At 26.8% G+C, this 15,707-nt stretch overlaps 1 protein-coding gene across 4 annotated transcripts in view; it reads left to right on the top strand.

The window, feature by feature from the left end:
* Positions 1–15,707, top strand: part of LOC107165374 (uncharacterized) — a 77,394-nt gene that overhangs the window by 23,488 nt on the left and 38,199 nt on the right. For all 4 annotated transcript variants that reach the window (XM_089220190.1, XM_089220193.1, XM_089220194.1 and 1 more), the window contains exons 3-4: positions 3,616–3,743; positions 8,805–9,035. In XM_089220190.1, coding sequence (XP_089076316.1) covers positions 3,616–3,743; positions 8,805–9,035 — 359 coding nt within the window. The remainder of the gene's footprint in view (positions 1–3,615; positions 3,744–8,804; positions 9,036–15,707) is intronic.

The raw sequence follows: 15,707 nt of genomic DNA, 5'->3' as shown, positions 1-15,707 counted from the left end.
TTTCTATACGCCATTATATACGTATACGCGATGTGTTCATCAGCCCACACCGGCCACAGCAGTATAAACAATAATATATATAGAATCATGACAAGCACAATAATATTGAATATAGCAGGGAATCGACACTAAAAAAAAAATAGATTTTTAATTTGTTAAAATAATATTAGTCTAATCAATATTGATTAGTTTACTTATACATTATAAATTATAATTATAATATTATTCCAATCATACTTTCTACGTGTTATATTATTTATTACACATTATTGTACTCTTTCAATACCACTTTAATCATTACATAAAATAATATTTTAACTAGGTATAGTTAGTAGTTACAACAAAATACTAGGGTATATAACATCGTAAAATGTACATACCTGCTGGGTATAATAATACTAATAAAAACTAATTTTATTAATATTAAAAACATTTAAAATTTAGGGTATACCGGTATACGTTGGAGATGTAAGGTTTAACCAGTGGTACTAAAACTTGTAGACTGCCTTAGCATGTTTGTGTTGAGTATATATATATTTCCATACTCTATGACCAATGTGTAAGTATTTAAACTTTCCACGTGGTTCAGTTCTTCAAAAAATTATATTAAATCACACAGAATATACAGCATTTTCAGTGGTTTCAATAAAAACGCTTAGAAATCGTTCAATGTTGTAAGGTGGGTGAAATTCTGCTATATTCTTCGCCTCGTACATAAATCTTTCGTATACACTATACATAATATAATTCGGGACCACTGGGTCAAATCAAACAATAAATGTAAACAAAACACTATAAAACCAAATGTTATTAAATTTATATCGCCCAAGAAAAGACCAATAATAATAAGAATAAATATTGAATTATTATGAAAAATGAAAATCTATATATGCATACAGTAAGCGACTGACTATAAAATGATATTAACAATAAAAATTATATACTCTATGGGAGTGCATTATTATACAACTAGGCTGATTTACCAAGTAAGCTAATCCCCCCCTTTTTCTTCCACAGTACCTAATACAGTTATTTAAAATCTGATTTATAAAATTGTTAAATATTCTTTAAGGAATTACTATCAAATTCTTGAGATTTGTTGATACTACTTAAGGAGGTTTCAGTGGAGATATAGATGAATATCATCTGTTTTTCAAATAGTAGAAAAAATAGTAAATTATTTAGTGGATACTTTTTCTGAAAATAATGACGTATTAAAATCAAAATTCAAACGCTATTGTAAAAATATGATAGGAGCCATGTATTACATTTTCAAATCTTAGATATAAAAGGAAAATTTTTTATGAATTTCTAGCATAAAATAATTTGAACATTGCCGTTATTTTTACGTATTTAGTCAAAATTTGAAATTTAAATGCTTATAAATAAAAATTGTGACTATGTATTCCTTTTATTTTGCAATTGCTATTGTAAAAATATGTTAGGAGCCTTGTATTAAATTTTCAAATCTTAGAATTAAAAATAAAAACTTTTATGAATTTCTATCTAAGATAATTTGAACATTGCCGTAATTTTTATGTATTTAGTCAAAATTTGAACCTTAAATGCTTAGTAAAAAAAATCGTGCCTACGAATTTTCAATATTTTTTAACTGCTATTATAAAAATATGTCAGGAGTCTTGTATTACATTTTTAAGCTTTTCTACCAAACAAATAAATTTTAATCGATATTTATAGAAAAAAAAACTGAAAAAGTTGAAAATTAAAATGTCAGTAAACAGCTCAAAACAAATCTAAATATTTTGAAAATTTTATCAAATATATAAAATGCCTATATAAACATTCAGTGAAAATTTCAAGTATCTGCGGTCATTTGTTTTAGTTAATGCTCATCAAAATTTAATTTGAATTTCCAGTGGAATTTTTAAAGATTGAAAAACTTGTAAGGAATCTTGTATTAAATTTTTAAATCTTAGATTTAAAAATAAAATTTTTTATGAATTTCTAGCTTAAAATAATTTGTGAATTTTCGTGATTTTTACGTATTTTGTCGAAATTCAAACATTGAATGCTTATAAAAAAAAATTGTGACTATGAATTTCTTTTATTTTTCAACTGCTATTGTAACGATATGTTAAGAGCCTTGTATTAAATTTTCAAGCTTTTCTGCCTAACAAATAAATTTTTATCGATATTAATTTTAAAAAAACTAATAATGATCGAAAATTTCAAATGCCTATGAATAGTTTAACTTAAGTCGAACTTTTTTGAAAATTGCATGGTGGATAGAATATACTTATATTAACATTCGGTGAAAATTTCATGTATCTATGGTCATTGGTTTTAAAGTTACATCAAAAACCAAAATCGATTTTGTCGAAAAATGAGTGTGCGTAAAATTTCCCGTTTTTCCCTTAATTTTTAGTTTGTTTTTCTCGATTATTTAGAAAAGAATTTTTTACTTTTGACCCCCAAAGTACTAACTACATTCAATTTCTGATCGAACGAGGTACTGAAGTCGAAAATTTAAAGCACTTTTAATGCCCTAAAACGTGATGACAGACACAGAAAAAAAAACACTCAAATCATGGTAAAATCAATACATTTCTCGCTCCGCTCAGAATCTAAAATACAAACATCTAGTTGATTTTGAACCGTTGAACAAAAATAACCAATCCGCTCCTGCCAGCAAGTATAATCATAATATTAGTATAGTATTACAATTTACAATCTTTGATTTGAAATTTATTAATTACTTTTAAAATGATATATTTTTTATATTACTACTACATTATTATAGTATTTGATATTTTTGAGTTCAATGACATATTTTTGAATATTCGTTATAGTTTACTAGTTATTATTTAATTCAGTACATTTTTATACAACATGTCAACATATTATTTGATATAAATTAATTAATTTAATTTATTAAATTCACTTAAATAATTATAAATTATTAAATTTATAATAATACCCACTTTCATAATATTATACACACAATAATTAATAGAATACGCGTAGGTATATAAGATAAAAATAAATTTTGATACTATAATATTTATTTGTATACGTTGGTAAAGTTAGATTTCCAAAAACTTCATGAACTAAGAAAATATTATTATTTATGCTCGTACATTTTATCGTTGAAATACCACATTTTATATAAAAAAATTTAGAATATACAAAAGCACTTTAAAAATAAAATCAATCGAGTGTAAAAAAACAGAGTTTCTCGCGTGGGTTGTTATTTGAATGAGTTGAAAACACAGCATATACCAGCTGTTTTGGTGGATGTTATAACTTTTAACATTTGGTGGGACATTATTTGACTGAAAACCCCTATTTTTATTGAAAGAGTAAATCTGTAATATTAAGTTTACATGAATAAATATAAACTTATTTAACACAATGTTTCATTACTATTATTTATTAATATAGTCAACAACATGGGATGTGACATAAAAATGGTTTTTATTGTACAAAATATTAAATAATTTACAATAAATATGATTTTATGAAGCAATATGATATTCAATAAATAATATATAAAATATGTCTTAGTTATGCCCACATGTATTGGTTATTATTTAAAACCATAAATTCGAGAAAAAAAACATAAAATCGTGCTTATCAATTTTTTTTTTTTTACAGGCCAGAATTATATAAAAAAGTTACGTCGGGAAAACGAACAACTTAAGAGGGAGATATGGAACTTAAGAGAAGAATATGAACGATTGGAAAATTACGTAAAAAGCCGTGAACAATCAGAAAATGAAGAGGTGATGATAAATCAAATAATGAAATGATGTTCTTTTAGTTTTATGAACAATTAAAAATTAGCAAAAAACTTTAGTGAATAACTTAGAGTAAAAGTTTCACTATATACTAGCAATACTAGCGCCGCTTATATATAATTGGATAAAGGCACTTATTTTATAATAATATTTAATAAAATATATTTACCAGTAATAGGTACAGATTTGTATAGAGCTTATAGTACAGAATTATCTATAAAACAGAAGCTAAAATTTAGGTACAAAAAAATATACAGTTTTATACAGTTAATAATTAAAAAATAATATAGTAGGTATGTAGATAAAAATGTTTAGTTATACTCTATGTCTCTAAGTTATGTGTGTTTCATCTTTTATTACTTGTAGATAGTAATGCAAAATTATAATTCTGGTCTATTTTTAGTAATTGTAACCAACTATTGTTAATAAAACTAAAAACAATTAACTATAAGAAATTCCATTCACGAAAGAGAGCTTTGTACAAAAAACGTATGTCTTATCATAAAGTTAAAAATCATATATTAGTGATTTTAATAATAATACCTAAGTAGTACACTTATTCAAATGTAAATACTGTAAATTTTAGATGTAAATAACAGAATTCCATTGTTCCCAATGGCCGATGTCGCCGAGGGTTTATTCTCAATAAAAAAAAAAAAAAAAAAAAAATAATACCTATAAGTGTTATCAGTTTAATACTGCTACAATATTAGTACAACGTTTACAACAATAAATTAGAACACTTAGAACTCAGTTTTTCTCGAACTATTCCCCGATGGACCAATGGGCCCTCTGAAAATAGAAAATTGCTCGTGAACAATTTTACAAAAATAAAAGCAATACCTAATTAATAATAATAATTTAATTTTTCAATACTTACGGATGAGTTGGTGGACTTTTTCAGGTACTCGTATACTCATAACTCATGGATCTCCAGGGGTTTGTAGACCACAGTTTGGGAAACTGTTATAATTATAAATGAAAAAAGTTAGTTATTGTTTCCATATATACTATATACACACGTCTGTATAGATTTAGAAATATTTTTAATTCTTAATATAAATTATGATATGATTTAAATAAAGAACACAGAGCCATTGATATGAAGACAATTAATTTAATATTATCTTACTCTTTTGACTAAGGCCTTAGAGTATAATATATGATCATTGCAACCATTTTTTTTTTAATTCTTAAGTTGTTTTTATATCTCTTTATATTATGGTTTTTGTATTAGAATTATGTTTCAATAGGTACGTAAAATAATTTCTATAATTTTTTTCTATTTTATTAAAATTGTTATATTTATATCCACCATCTACTGCAAAATATAATATAGGTATGAAAGTGCCATATATTTATACCTTATGTTCGTATTAAATATAAGAAACTATACATTAATTATGATGAAATTACATACAATTATTTTATATTTTCTTACAAAAATACAACCTTTGGAATTCTCGTGAGAGCTTTTTATCATTAAATTCATTTTAGTTAATAGATCTTATTTCAAGCTCAAAGCTATCTTTCTGTTGGTTATATAAAGTTGATTTATGCGACCATTATTATCTTATACGAGTATGAGTGTTAAAATATATATATATGATATAGTAGTAATAATGTTTTTTAAAAAGTGAATAGTGAGATTCAATTTACAATTCATTATTGAAATATACTATACTAAATAACATTATAGTTGTTGAGATTTTTGAATTCAAGACAAGTATAATAATCATATAAAATAAAATAATAAATGTTTAATTTATGACAAAAAAATAACTGTATACAATACATGATAAATAAAAATTTTGAGATTGACATTAGACATGAATATAATATACATATAAAAAAAATAGTGGTTTTTACTTATGTTATTTTTAATGTTTAAGACATAGTGTTGATTTTAGATTTTTCTTTATCAACTAATAAATTATCAAAGTATACAATAATTCATCAACACATAAACTGAGAAGTGAGAATTAGTCATTTTGTGCAATTTGAAGTAGGTAAATTTCAAATATTTAGGTACAATACCTGCGCGTGTGTTTAGGTACGATGGTTGTTTGTATTTTATCGACTGTTGTAAAAATGAGTTATGAATTCCAAAAAAAATATTTGCCTCAGATCATTATGATTTATATTCACTGGCAAAAATCCTATATATTTGTTTACATTATACAATATGCATAATACCTTTCACGCAATTAAAAAAGCTATCAAATTGTATAAATAAAGCTATTGATTCATAGTTTTAAATATAGATATGGGTCAATACTGACTAATATTCGATGGACAAACAAATAATCATTTAATTAAACTTTTAGTTTGTAGTAAAAAATAAATCTCTAACTTTATAGAATTAAAAATTAATAATATAGATATGATGTTGTATAAAATGTATTTTTTTTATTCAAAAACTTTTTAGCTAAAACTTAGTAATTTATTTTTTAATTTGACTAATTTTTTAAAAGATATTTACGGCTCGACCTGTCCATCAAATTTTAAATTCCAAACGCTTTTTATTCTAACATTAATAATTATACAAACATTCCATAAAATACCAGTTACAGTTATAAGTATTATTTTTTAATGTATAACACTAATTGCGTAAAGAACAACATTATATCAGTTAATCCGGTTTATCGGTACATATACTTGAAAGCGTAGGTATTGTTTTGTATAAATTTTGTATCTATGTAGTAAATTAATACACTTTATTGACGGACATTGAAGTATTAATTATTAATATAAATGTTATGTTGTCACATCAGGTAATCGATCTTTAAATTAAATTTTCTTCGCATTCTAATATGATATTTGAATTTTATAGTAATGTAACAATATATACAGGCATGCGTAGGCTATCTGACAGTTTGAGTAGGTAAAATAATTTTTTTTACCCCAAATCACAACAATAATTTATATTTTTTTAATATAATGATAATATTATTGCCTATCTTTTAATAATCAAATAGATCGTTACAAATGTTACAATTTACTTTGAAATGTGATTGAAAACCCATGGCCTAACCATGCATACTTACTCCATTTATCTTCAATAATGCAGTTATTCAAATTTTGATTTATTTAATTATTAAAATATATACTTAAAGATCATATTTTCAATCTTAGAATTTTTTGTACTATACTTATTAAAATGTGTTTTACTTAAATTTCTGTTTTTCAAATAAGAACCCCCCCCCCTTTTTTTACTGTGTATTATTTAACACAAGAAATAAATGTTTTAAATATTTAACTTTGCGTATAAGGATTATAGATCCTTGATAATGGGATTGACGGCATGGTGATTTAATATGTTATATGATAATTAACATTAATCTATCATTTTCTTTTCTTTTTTTTTTTGAAATTGTTCCAAATACTAGATCCAATATCTATTTTGTATTTATGTAAATTAATTTTTAAAGAACATTATTCTTAGAATAAGAATTTTAATAATTGAGAATCTATATACTCATCTGAATTCTAAATTTTAAACCTTCTTTCTCATTTGAAATAATATCAGATTGTATCACCAAAGATCACTGCTCTACTGGATAATACGAAAAATTGTCTTTAAGTACCTATAAGTATATTTAGCAATTTCAAAAATCAGAATTTGAATAACTACATCATTGTAATAAACAATTAGGGCGAACGTGCTTGATGAATCACACTGTAAAATAATAATATATAGAATGTTTTCAAATCGTGAAAGCACTACAGCGAGCTTTGCATATCCAATTCTGCTCGTTTTATAATTTTATATAATAGACATTAGCTAAAGATGTCTATATTTTAATATATGGCAGGTATGGAAATACGCTGTTGGAAAAAGTTAAAGAAAAAATTACAAAATCTACTCGAAACGACTTTTTCTCTGGTTCGTCAATAAAATAAATACCGCAGATTAAGTAACAATAATATTAAGACAAACTACTTTTTTATTATGTCGGTCGAATGTTCGCGACAGATGCACTCCTCGGGCGCGTATTATCCAGCATTATATAGTACCTAAATAATATTATACAGTGTTTTATGATCGCTTCTTTTTTTTCATGTTTACCTACATGGTTACGTTTACGTTACACGGTAAGTATTACCGCATAGGTTTATACATAATACCTATTATGAACAACAAACCTATAAATTCACTTAGTGCTTATGGTTTATACCGCGCCGTTATGCCATATAATGAACCACGCGCGTAATTTGCACTTGACAATAACTCGCCACAGACCATAGTGAAACATAAATGTCATATAATAGGTACTTTAATGTAATATACCTTCTAGGTATTAGGTATTATACTAATATAGTGTAATATAATTTTTATATATCAACCTCATATTATTATGGAAAAATTCATAGAACTTGTTTTATATTCAAGTCATATGTACAAGCATAGATACTTAGTAGTTTGGAGCCTGTCATATAGGACTACTGTTTTATATGATATGGCTAACTCCTCACCGCTTTTATCACAGAGAAAAATATGTTTTGATTAAGAAACTGCTGTATTCGGTTTAAAATATTTTGATTTGTGAAAGAAAAATACTCGCATAAATAATTTAAAAAAAAAACTCCTTAATAATCTAAACCCAAATAATACATTTACTTTAACTCTAAAGATAGATTACTCTCGTTAAATTGTGGAACATAAAAAAAATTAACGGAACATACTTCATGAATACTATCCATGAATAGATATGCCCAAGCTTCTTGGGGTCTTCGTATGGTTACCTATTAATTATATAATATTATTTTATTGTGAAAATGTTAATCTTTTCAACATACATTCAATACACATGCATATAATATTATAAATTTATAATAATGTTACTTTTTGTTATCAATTAATATAAAATTATTATTAAACACATATTATATTGGGTGTACCTTAGTGGTGAGAATAGATACTGATTTTTGACCTCAGAAAAGACTTTACCTATGTTCTATGTTATACATGTGTAATAAAATGTAGTACATTTTTATAACGAAATGGATAAGCTTGAGCAGTTGTTTTACCGTGGAATTTTACAGGAATATGAAGAAGACGACGACGACGACAACAATGACAATAACGATGATAACGAAATACTGATCTCGGGAGAACCAACGGAAGTGGCGACTGAAACGACGGCGGTTGCTTCGTTGGAGACTGTGGTCGAAGAAGACGACGATAATGGCGATCAGCTGCAAATTAACCTGGGACCCAGCGAGTTCATAGCCGGTGATGTCAAAAACGTTGAGCCACTGAATTCAAACTCACCGGTAGGATGTCATTTTATATATGCGTTTACAGAGCCGGGTTAAGGTCCAATGTCACCATGGAGCAAAACATTTTTGCCACTTACTCGATCCCCCCCCCCCCCATCGTAACCAGAACAAATTATTTTAGTAGTATAACTCATTTATGTAACATATATATACATATATATACACTCGTATAAACAAAATTTATAAATTATTTTTACAATTTTTCTTAGATATTGAACTAAAATAATTATTGAAAAAAAACCATTAAAATATTTTTTTTTCAGACAGGTAGCTTAATAATATGCTGTCCATCAACATTTTTCATTTGGAGCAAATGCTCTTTATGCAACTGGGTTATTAATGCGACCCTGCACGTTTATAGACTGACTTGCCTCAAAACAGTTTTAACCTAAATCGGCTAAATCATAATGTACTAGCTATAGATTTTATGGATAGAAATGGTTTGCTCATTTCACAGTGTTCGTTCTCTATCAATAACTTTATTTTATTATAATGATTCTTAATTATATCTTATGAATTTTAAAAATCATTGTTACAATCAAAACTCCACGATCGCTAAACTATTTAATATTTTTTCGATTAGCTTGAAAAAATATAACATTATAATATTGTCGGCTTTGCGTTTATATTGATAATATTACAGACATTAAATTAAAATATAATTTATATTAATTTAAATATTTCGAAGGTTAAATCACTATAATTAAAACTATATAGAAATACATGTAATCCGTTTACGTTTTAAAGTTTGATCAAAAAGCTGGTATATAAAATTATATTCTGATAACATAAAGGTCATTTGTAAGAGGATTACAAATACGATTATGGTATTAGATACCCTCATCCCATATAAAAAAGATATATATATATATATATATATATGAAAAAAAATGAAAGGGAGAAATGTATTATCATTATCGTCTTCTCATTGTAATAGTGGCGTCGACCAAGTGCGTGTAGGTACTTGTGAGACCATGCAATAGAACTGCCTAAAAAATTATATTATGCTGGTGTCTGGCGTGGGCGGATAAAATAATTTATCGAGTAAAACTAATACTCTCACTCTGCTCGCGTAAAATGTATCACGTTGATGTTAACTCCATAAATCATTATATATTAAGGATATTATGTGGACTTATCAAAATAACGAAATTCAATATAATTGATTTCGTGCTAAAAATCATAAACATTTGTCTTAGAAAATACTAATATATTATATTCACTGAATTGGCATATTTCTATAAATGATTTGGAAGTTGCCTTGCCAGTTAAGATCATTAAACGACAATCGCGTATCGAATCCGTGTCGTATTTAATGTAGTATGATATTGAGGTAGGTATTGCACACAATGTGACTTTTTATTGTGGTGTCCCCAAGTTGACCTCACAGAATGGGTGAACTTCAATAGAATACACTATTAAACATTTTCACCATAGTGTACATGTGATAAGTTAAAATAACATTGGTTAAAATAAAAAGCATTGATTTAATAATAATATAAATCCACGAAATTCACCCAATATCCTCTATACTAGCTGTGTTCAATTCAAGAGGAATGGCTGAAAATAAAACAAAAGGTCAATTTGATTTAAATCAAATTTTACTTTATAAATAATGCAGGGGCGGAACCAGGGAAAAGCCTAGAAAACTAGACCCCCTCAAAATTAAATGAGTGCCTACTACTGGATATTACCATATGATTATAAATATTAAAAATATTGTGTATAAATGCCAGAGTGAATGTATAGGTATAAAACATTTAACATCTATGTGGAATATTGAATACACTTATGTATACTGAATTTAACAATATGTATAACATCTAATTATATAATATAATACATAAAATGTATATTAATCAATTCATACAAGATACAACACATATTTAGCTGATAATTGTAGATTAAGTTCAGCCAATAATTGTTGGTAAATTACTTCATCAAGCTAAACCTGAAGTATACGGTTTACTAATTATTATCAAATAGACGCAAATTGGAAGGAGTAGACTAAGGGTTGATTAGCACTCACAGTTTGAAATCATAACCCTAATAATTTATGAAATGTATGGATCAACTGATAAGATAAGTGGCTTCAGCACTCTCAGTTCATTCTTTGAAATATTATTGCGGTATATTAGTAATTATAGTAAATTAGTAATTACTAATATCACCACAACTCAACCACATTTCTATTCATTATTATTAAATAGAAAAAAGAAATTTTTTCAAATATTGGCTGTGTTGTTAGTGTATTGTTCGTTTTTGTTGAATGCTATACCTAATTTGTTATGAAATTATAAATGACTAAAAGATAGAATAATCTACTCAAAATATTCGTTCTGCTTATTTCTTATAATTTATATCCTCGAATGATTATTTACTAAAAATTAAACATTTAAATTAACTTAAGTTAAGAAACTTTTGCTAAAAAACAACTCATAAAACACTAACAATTTAAACAATTGAAGATTGAGTTATTTTAATGTAAAATAATTTATAACCCACCACTTTCTAAATAGAAATAAAAAAAAAAACTATCTGTCAAAATACGTTATAAAATAAACATTTATAATTAGGGCAGAGGACTTGTAGCTCTAAAAAAGCTCTAAATATGCAAGCACTTGTACACTTATAAACTCCATTATATGCACTTAACATTTTTTTTTTAAATGTACATTTCGCAGAACTGACGTAGACTAAATACTAAAATATTGATTATTGTCATGTCTAGAAACGTTTTATAAATAAATCCTAATCGAATAAAAGCCCAAGTGTTGCGCACAAAGCTGTGGTGGTGATGTCGTAGGTAAAGTGTGCGACGTTAGATCTTTATCGCTTCTACGAAAAATATGTGCCCATGGAGGTCAAAAATCATATCATACGACAAAAATGAAAAATAAATACATTTTTATCCAAAAATTTTGACTGTATTGTTTGAAATAAAAATGTCTCAATGGAAAAATCTATCTAAGTACAGAAATAAGTCTTAAAAATATATAAAATAGCATATAAAAGTGTAAAATATGACTTGAAAACCAAAAAAACGCAAAATATGTATTTATATGCACAATAAAATTTCAAAACTAGCTTTGTGATAGCATGAAATGTATCTGTATCGTACTCTGCTATTTTTGTGTAAAACAAATATGCATATGCTTCAACTCTTCTGCCCTATTTATAATTAATATTTGGATTATAATAATGTGAATATGTGGAATAGCCCAAATTTACATTGTTTAATTCACTACTTTCCGTCTAATCTAACATAGTAGCATTATACAATTATCGTTTATTTACAAATTAATGTTATGTTACAATTACCATTATTATATTTAAAAAAAAATGATTTAACAACAATATTTTTTAAAGAAAATATTATGAAAAATTGTGCGTGTATAGAAATATATAAGTATATTTATCTCATGAAAATACTTTCAAAATTTCATTCAAAACAATCAAGTCATTTCTTTTTTCAATTTTTCACATGAAATAATTACAAAAGTGAACGAGTACCTACTACCTATACTGTAGTGTATAGAAATAATAATAATATATAGTTAAAAAAAAAAAATAAGAAATATTTCTTATACTGGTACTATATAGTTAAAATGAATACACATTATAATATAATTGTTTATTATAAGTATTATAATTCATAACATATTATGTCGATGAATTTAATAATGAACATCACGAACATTAAATATTTACAAATGAATCATAATGAACATTTATATTTTAAATAATATCTTAATAGCTAGTAAATTGTATTCTTAATTGACTGATATTAGTGAAATAAACTCTACAGACTTAGAGAGAAATATTTTGAATTTCCTTGTAAGTTACAAATAGTCAATTTACTGGCACTGTTCCTCGTAAAATGTTTTGCTCGTTTCTAGGCATTCATTTAAATGCAATAAGATTGGTGAAATATTTATTGACTGAAAAAGATAAAAAAATTCAAATATTAAATGTCCAAATCTAAAATTATTTGTCATACACTATTATTATTATTTTTTTTTTTTGTAAGGAGAACCCGCGGCAACATAGGCCACTGGGTGTGGGGTGGTACGGTAGGGCTTATTTTTTTGTATATTTGTTTGTAGGTTTTTAAGTGGGTAGGGTTGTAACACGTGTTTGTGTATGTGTGGCAAGGATATGTTGCTAAAAATCCCGGGTGGTCACCCATCCAGGAGCTAGCAACTGCAGCAGGTACGTACGCTCAGTGCGTTTCCGCAGATTGAGCGTACGACCGCGCCTCACCAAGCCACACACTATTATTATATGATATGATATTGTATATTTAAATTGTACAATGATCCGTGAAATTTCCAAATAACGTACTTCTATTTAATAAAACTGTCTGTTTAATGAACTTTTTTGAGGCCCAGTATAATCTAACCTAAATATTTGTAATATAAAAGTTTCATTGCGTAACAAAAATAAACGACCAAAGCTCCCTCCTAAAAAAAATAATCTTATCATTTAATATTATAATTTATAATAATATCTAAGTCTTTCGCCGGTTATATTTTATGAATATTTAGGAATATTATAATGTACTGTTTACTCAGAACACCGTATAAAAAGAAAATCGATTGTAATATTATGGTGTTATTATTATTATGATGGTTAATAAAACATTTTGTGTGTGTGTAATCGTAAACGAATGATTTTTTTACTAGTACCTATATAGGTATGAATCATAAAACCAAACATGTAATATCTTATTTGTCGATAAGCCAAATATTTCCCAGAGTTTTCGACTGGAGTAGTATACATATATCGAATCTGGAGCATCCGTGCCGGGACTCGGAGTGGGAGGGGGGGGGGTGTTCTTATTCCGATGAGGAATGTTTATGCTGTTATCCTTTCAGGCTGATTCTGTTTTACGAGCACCGTCGTTTTCTTTTTAGCTAGTGTGTATTTATAGCCACCCCCGCCGGAGACGAAGTCGACGGTGACCGACTGTTTAGGTTTCCAAGCACGTCCTCCCAAACATGGGTAGAAAACGCGCTAAAACCACGCGACTTGAAGTGTGCGTAATAATTTATATCATATTTATAATACATTATTTAGCACGCAATGTTTTGAATTTTGATGTTATAATATCTTGGTGCATATAGTATCTGAAGTGTTGAACATGCTGAATGTAAGTGATCTGTTCGTGATAATTTTATGTTCTTAACATTGTCCAAAGCGAGTTCTGAGCGAGGTTTAAATATGACGTGATAATGTGATCGATCAATGAACAGTGAGATCACTAGGTACAGATGATTAGAATTATTGATTATGAGTGGTCTGCCAAGGAAAAAAATTTAAAAGATGATGAACTATTTACTATGTAGTATGTATCACACACGCATGCGTTTGTCTCCGTCTCATACAAACGTATAACATAGATAGGTACCTAACTGGTAATTCATAATAATTGTATTATATACGTTATTAATAATAATAATAATAATTGTTATTTATTTAAAGATCAAAACGTTTCAAGAAAGTAATTAAGTTAATTTATTATATTAATTGAAAACTTGGTAAATTGCTTGGCAGGTGCTATGTTATAATATATATTACTATGGTAATAATATATGATGGTAAAATTAATCTAAACAGATTCCAACATATATTTGTGCACTTATTAATAGCGTTGATCTGTTTAATATCAATTATGCATTTATACATAAGTAAATGGTGGCAAAGTGACACTCCAGACTTCTATAATTAATAATCAAGTAAAACAGTGAATTCTAAGATTTGTTAACTTTATTTAAAAGGTTGATTTTGTTTCAGTTTATCCAACGTTTAGTCACGAGTTTTTTTTTCGACCATACGCGTATGGTACGCGTATTACCTAATCAATGCACGCTGAGGCAAAACGTTTAAATTATATTAAATTTACTTTAGTTTGTGTATGGTCGAGAACTGATAGATAGGGTTTGGACATGTATATATATTATAATATAGTATAAAATAATAGTATGCGAGAGTCCGAGTTTCTATTTTCTTTTTTAAAACAAAAGTCTTAAGAGGATGCTTCACCCGCATGTGTTGTCTCCGTCCTACAAGTGCGTTACATTGCAAATTTTACGCTCAGCAGATAACGTTTAGCTCCGTTAGTTTAAAATTTAGAGTGAATTGACCTCTTATAAAAATTAAAAGTAAAATTATTACGGAAGGCTTCTCGTAGGCTTTATATTATATTTTAATTTTTCTAGCGAATTGTGAGTATTTTAAGATACATAAACAATTAACAATTTTAAAATACTAATAATTCGCTTTAAAATAAAAATATAATAAAAAACCTACAAGAAGCACTCCATAATAATGTTACCTTTAATTTTTACAAGATGTCAGCTTATTCTAAATTTTAAACTAACGAAGCTAAGCGTGATCTTTTGAGCGTAAAATTTGGTATGACAGACGCATGCGGGTATAGCCATAGCGTCCTCTTAACCGCACACTTTTCTTTTTCATTGATTGTATTGATGTTGGCTGCGGAGAAGTAGCCGGAAAGGTAATATTTGTTGCCAAATTTTAACGCTATACATACCTATATCTTTTTTAAATTCGTGATATTACTATATAAACATAAGCATTTGAATTTTTATACACAACACATACAAATTTGGATTGTGTGTCAGTATTTGGTACAATACATAA

This window comes from Diuraphis noxia, unplaced genomic scaffold (genome assembly GCF_037042655.1).
Source record: "Diuraphis noxia isolate RWA-SAM2 unplaced genomic scaffold, SU_Dnox_SAM2 contig0002, whole genome shotgun sequence".
NCBI lineage: Eukaryota > Metazoa > Arthropoda > Insecta > Hemiptera > Aphididae > Diuraphis > Diuraphis noxia.
The sequence above is the reverse complement of the archived record's forward strand: the minus strand, read 5'-3'. Positions and strand labels throughout refer to the sequence as shown.